This window comes from Paramisgurnus dabryanus, chromosome 23 (genome assembly GCF_030506205.2).
Source record: "Paramisgurnus dabryanus chromosome 23, PD_genome_1.1, whole genome shotgun sequence".
Taxonomy (NCBI): Eukaryota; Metazoa; Chordata; class Actinopteri; order Cypriniformes; family Cobitidae; genus Paramisgurnus; species Paramisgurnus dabryanus.
The window spans coordinates 21,552,420-21,558,863 of record NC_133359.1 but is presented as its reverse complement, the minus strand read 5'-3'; the positions used below and the strand labels follow the sequence as shown (position 1 = coordinate 21,558,863).

The 6,444-nt window shown below is 40.4% G+C and overlaps 1 protein-coding gene across 1 annotated transcript in view; it reads right to left on the bottom strand.

The window, feature by feature from the left end:
* Positions 1 to 238: 238 nt before the first annotated feature.
* cspg4 (chondroitin sulfate proteoglycan 4) overlaps positions 239 to 6,444 on the bottom strand; it is a 74,934-nt gene continuing 68,728 nt past the window's right edge. Inside the window, exons 8-10 of the mRNA XM_065291458.2 lie at positions 6,279 to 6,439; positions 5,816 to 5,999; positions 239 to 4,680 (exon numbers count right to left, since the gene is read on the bottom strand). Coding sequence (XP_065147530.1) covers positions 2,897 to 4,680; positions 5,816 to 5,999; positions 6,279 to 6,439 — 2,129 coding nt within the window. The 3' untranslated portion in view covers positions 239 to 2,896. The remainder of the gene's footprint in view (positions 4,681 to 5,815; positions 6,000 to 6,278; positions 6,440 to 6,444) is intronic.

The following is a 6,444-nucleotide window of genomic DNA, read 5'->3' as shown; positions in this document are numbered from 1 at the left end:
AAATTCAATCATCATTTACTCACCCTCATGTTGTTAGAAACCTGTATTAATTTCTTTGTTCTGACGAACACAAATGAAGATATTTTGGGGAATGTTTGAAACTGAACAAATCAGAGGCCCCATTCACTTCCATATTTTTTTGCTACTATGGAAGTCAATGGGGCCTCTGACTGGTTTGGTTTCAAACATTCCCCAAAATATCTTCATTTGTGTTCGTCAAAACAAAGAAATTAATACAGGTTTCTAACAACATGAGGGTGAGTAAATGATGACTGAATTTTCATTTTTAGGTGAACTATCCCTTTAATGAAAGTTAAGCTTAATATACACATCTATAAACAACAACATCTGTGGCATGGTGTGGAGTGACACAAAATTATTTGATATAAGTACTCAAGTTTTTTTTATCTTCTTTAATCAAGTATCTGTTCTTTATCAGAGTTTTTTCATTTACTGTACTGCTCTACATTTTTATATTACATTTCATTTAATAATTAATTACATAAAAAATCTAGTACAAAATTTCTTTATTATTTATACGCAAGTACAACTTCAGTTAATGTACTACATTTTAAATGTAAGTATTTAAGGTAAAAAAAAAACAATAACTTATATTTATGAAATGCGGAGGAGTGAAAAGTAAATATTATGCATCGGAATGTAGTTAAAGCAGCACTAAAGAGTTTTTGCTTTTTGCTCCCCCTACAGGTTGGAAACTGCATTTGTCCATTATCACTGTCGTAAATACTGCAGCATAGCTGGCTCTGATTGGATTGTAGGTCTGCCGTAAAGCAAGTTTTTGTAGTTTTCACTCGAACTACAAGACCACGACCTGACGGTTGGAAACTTCTTTAGTGCGGTTTTGGCCGATAGAGGGCTGCAAAGCGAATGTGAAAGTGCCGTTCACCCTGTTTCGAGTGGATGAACGACTTAAACTTTTTTTTTATTTTAAGGTAAAAAAACTTTTTGGTGTTGTTTTAAGTAAACGTTTGTCAAAGAAGAAACACTGGTAAAGTACAGATACTTGTGTAGCGAATAAAAATACTATACTTTATACCTCTGGAACTAGTTACTTACTTTGTAAAAACAAACAAAAATAATGTTATGAAGTTATGCACTTACTACACTGTAAAAAGTAAAAGTCGGTTCAACGTTAAAAATGACATCAATTGGTAACGCCTTAAAAATTAGAAATTTACTCACTTTTTGTAAAAATTGTGTTGAAAATGTTTAAATATTTTAAGTGTTGCCAATTGAAGTAAGTTTTTTTTTTAAAACAGATCAGCTTTCATTTTTTTACAGTGTAAGAAAGGCATTTAATCTTAAAAAAAAAAAATGCTTTTTTGGTATGGTGCAAAATGCAGCAGTTGGTATTCTTGTATGATTATTTCTTATTTCTTTTGTAAATCTTAAAAAAATTTCTAAATCTATCTTTTCTAAAGAATTTAAGATTGTGTGTCGAACACACTGATTCCTGGGGGCAGATTTGCTTCATGAAAACAATCTTTTTGGTATTATGCATGTATTATCTGAAGCATTTCACATATGTGACCCAGTCTGTGAAAAGTCATTGTTTTGTGATTAACAATTTCTGCTTAAAATCATCCAACATTATGAAAAGAACATTCTGTGAATATAACCTTAATATATTTAAAGGTGCCAAATAATGCATTAAAATAATGCGTTAAATTGTTTTTTGATATCTACATAGAAGGTATGTGGCTTAATTAGGTGCAAAAATGACCCAGAAACAGTTTTACGTGTTCATTTACAACCCTAGGATTTGCCTTTAAAAATTACATGGTCTATCATTACCTTATTTGAAAGGGTCATGAATGATAATGTTGAGCTCTGCTCTGATTGGCTGTTTCTCAGAGCAGCTCCTTCAGTAGCTCTGTGTGTGTGTGTGTAAACAGACCTTATGTTTGAGCCTGTATCAGAGGAAGATACGGCATTTAAGGAATAATCAAATATTCAGAGTATGTTTCAATGAAGTTGTGTTATTTCAGTACAGATCTGCAAAACATAACTGAAATGTCAATAGTTGAACTTCAACCTAAACCCTAGCATATAGCATTAACTAGCATATAGCTCTAACTCAACAGTCACAACTTTGTTTTAGCATTGTAACAACATGGTACTTAATTTAATGTGTAATTTAATGTTGGGGCGTACATCTCGACTGTAACGTCTGTTGAGATTGGTCTGTTTTCCAGCGCTCCTTTGCATGCACGAGGTTTAAATCAGAAGGAGGAAACAATCGTGTTTGAGGCTCACCATATGTTATTACCATGTACAGATCTCTTATTATTCTATACCTACATAAATACAGTTTTACATTCTGTGGCACCTTTAATATTAACTTAGATCATGTCAAAAGATCAATGAATGAAATTTAACTATGAGATCATAATTTGATTATGAGATTTAAACTTTGATTTCACAGACACTTCACATGCACAGCTTAACCCAGAACATTCCTTAAAACATTAAAAAGTTTTGGATGATGAAGGAAAATGATTAATTTTAAAACACATAATGTGTCATAAATACGGGCTGCTGAAAATGCACATAAATATTGACTTGTTTTTAAGGCACACAAAACACAGAAATGTACCTGACACTGAAAAACTGAGATTTTAAGATCATTTAACGTTGAAACATACATACAAATGACTTCTCAAACATATCAAACATATGTTCTTGTCCAAAAGTACCATAAAAAGTTCTCATTTGTCTAATTCTTTCTTAGGAGAAATCACCATCAGCATATACAGTTCAGGTTGCGACTCTACATTATCAAATATGTGCTGAACTTCAATTCAACATTAGCATCATTATGGCAAGAAATCTGTAGAACACTGACTGGAATGATTCAAGGAAACACCGTCGGGTCTCAAACCCAGTATTGGTTTTTTTTCAAAGGTGGGTTTGTTGTCCGACAGTGCTGTATCAACTCGGGATCTGCCCCTTTGGAGTCCATGTTAGACATAGGGATGTTGTTCGCCGGATCGGTTTTCCTGAACGTCTCCTGACTCATCTCTCCGTTCTTCGGCTTGGCGGCCACCGTCTGGACATTGTGCTTCCCGGTTTTGTTGCGTCGGATCAGGTAGTAGACCAGAATACCAGCGAGGATCATTAAAAGAAGAATGACGAGGATGGGTATGAGAATCGCCCAGAGGGTGTTCCTTCTGGCCACCACAGGAGTCGCAGAGGTGGCATCAGAAGGCACGTCACCGTCGCCTCTCCACCTGGGTTCAGGCTGACCTTCAGGCACGGGTGGTGGAACTTTGAGAAGAGTTGCGGCGTACGTGCTTGAAGGATCATAAGCCGTCGTGTGGAACGGCAGGACGCATTCTGCCGGAGGAACACCGTGAGCCATCAGGAGGAACCGAGCTTCATCTTGACCATGACCATCTTGAGTTGTGTTTAGGATCTCCAGTGCAACCTTTCCGTCATCTAGGTCTTTCTGAGTGAAGGAACTTACTGGGTGGCCGTCTTCCGGGCCACCCCTCTTGACGAACCGAGCTCCTTGTGGTTGTTGTTTCATGATGAACGTTGGAGGAGATCTGGTCTTGTTGGCTAGAGGTGTAGCATCTAACAGCTTCCTATCAACCAGTACGGTTGTGCCTCTGGGCAGGAGGGGATTCTGGGCCACCTTAGCCAGCGGTTTTACTGTAATGTTGAGGACGGAGGAAACGTTCGCCGCTCGGCTCCGGGCTGCGAAGGCCACGGTGTCATTTGGCGAGGTGGACTTGACGAAACGTACACTCACTCTTCCTTCTTTGATCTGCTTTTGTGTGAACGCTGAGGTGGGCTGTCTGTCTACCATCACCGCTGCATATTTTGGGACGATGGTGATCTTGTAGATCACGTCTTCATTTATGACCCCTCCAGTGGAGGCGCTCAGCATGTCTTGAGTGATCAGCGTCTCATCATCGCCCTGCATCACATGGATCTCAGGAACTTTGTTAAGGACAAGAGTCCTGGCCATAATGCCAATATGCAGTGTGTATGGGTCCGTTTGGTGTTTTCCATCAGACACCGTGAACTCCATGAAGCCGACAGACAGGCTTCCGTTGCTAACAAATGCAACCCGGCCCACGTTGACGTCTTCCTGAGTGAACCAGCTGATCCTCTCTCCTGTGTCCGTGTAGATCAGATATCCGTTTGCGGGGCTCTTGGAAATGGTGAATCGGATCTCGTCAGGTGTGTTGTCCTGGTCCACGGTGTTGAGGTAGTCTTTGGAGATGATGGTCGTGGAACCCTGCAAGACCTCCAGGAGCCGGTCCAAGTTCATGACCTCCGGAGGGTTCGAGTCTCGCCGCCTGATGGCGATTCGAAAGATCTCCTCCAGAACCACAGAGCCTGGCTGGACCTGCGGAGGGTGGCCGCTGGGGTTCAAGCGGATGCGGAAAGAGAAACTATCAGAAGATGCACCAGAGTCATCATGGTAGTACTCCAGATCACCACCTGCCACGTCGTCCTGCAGGAAGTGAGGAGCGTTGCGGGACAGTTCGGATCCTCTGAGCATGATTCGTCCATGAGCGGGGAACTGACGCACCTCGTACACAATGTCCTGTCCCGACCGTTTCTGTTCAGGCAAACTGGCCAGTAGATTAGAGGCGTCCAAAACAGAGAGGTCAATCACTTTAGACTGACCCTGCACCACTGATGCACCTGCAAAACATTAATAAACCACCAGAAGGAATTATGATTATGTATCTCGAGTTTTGGTACTGCAGATTTAATAATGAATGAGAGTGGAAGGTGGAAGATTACCAGAGTAATTTCAAACAACTTCAAATTGAAAAAACTTTTTTAAAACTGTTTTAAAACTACTGAACAGTAGTTTATTTGGGTTCTCACAAAATATGTTGTTCACGAGTCTCGTAAAAGCTAGTGGCTACGTCCCAAATGGCGCACTTCATGTAGACCTGCGGTCTTGTGGACTTACAATGGCTGTCACGTGCCTGTTTCCGTGTCCCATTAGTCAATTTTGGTTTCAAATGGGTCCTCATAAGCGCCCCCCCCTCCCTAGAAGCACATGGGCGCTCACTTTTCCTGAGCCTGCACTTGCGTGAGTTCATTCCTGGACCCGCCGAGCTTAACTTCCTCCCAACGTCAAAAATGTGCGGACTTGCAGGAAGACCGTGAGTGTTTAGGTTGCCATTTGGGACAGGGCCACTGAGATCTGGAGTTATCAATGTGTTGCCATACTTGATTTTAGCACTTGTTTTTCAAAACAATAATATTTTTCTCGTACAAATGTATCATCTTACTTCAAAACGGCATAAGGGTGAGTAAATCCTTCCAGAATTTCCATTTTCAGTTAACTAATTCTTTATGATAAAAAGTCTGTAACCAGCATTAGTTTTTGCCTTTCTCTAGTAGTTAATTAAATATTGTACCAATGTAAAAAAAAATGTTTTATTGTAAAAAGTTACATTTAACCACTGTTCAAAATATGTCAAAGATTATAGGGGTCCCCCTAGCCCAACCCCCTCCCATCATAATAGGGTCGCAATGAAATCACAAAGTAAGATGTGATCCTGGATCAACATTTTTTGTTGGTCCTCGATCAACTTAAAAAAATATATTTTTACCCTAAACTTAAACCCTTACCATTTTTGGACAGTCTCGCTTTGTGGCAGCGCAGCATGAAATTTTTTTAATTCATGTAGTATGTTCATTGTAATAAAAACTGGGGACCCCCCTAGTTGATATTTTTGTGCATTATGGGGTCAATGCTTATAGGGGGTCTGGGACCCCCAGCCCCTCCCCAATTCTAACACTGCATTTAACAGACAGCTACCTTTGTTCTTCCAGAGCTGTGACGACACGTTTCGATTGGCCGCGTAGTATGACACCGTAACCGGGAGGCTGTACAGTAACTCTGCTGCCGGAGGAGAGGAGAGAGACAGCTCGACCGAATCTCTCAACACCCAGAAAGGTTCAGAGGGCATCTGGTGTTCATAATACACGGCACCTGCATCCACCTGTATCCACAGAATAAAACTGTGCTTTAAACAAAATCAATGCTGTACATTAACAGCTCAGACATGACATATACCAGAATCCCACTGACAGCTATTAAAAGAATCAATGTAAGAGAAAGAGTTTAATATTAAACATTTATCAACTATATCATTTATTTAGGCTTTGAAACAAAACACAAGCTGTAAGGACAGTGGTGCCCCCTACAGTCCATTAATGAAAATAACACGGTGGCGCCACACAAGCACAGAGGTTTGATTGACAGTATGGTCATTATTTACTTCAGTCTGTGTGAATTTGGTGATCTCTTCGAACTGTCCAATCCGGTTAGGTCTGATGATTCGTCCCAGACGAGGAGGCTTCACCAGAGAGTATGAGACTTCATCACCATCTTCACTTGTTATAGCTCGCAAAATATCTCTACCGATCACCTGCCTGGTACCTGAG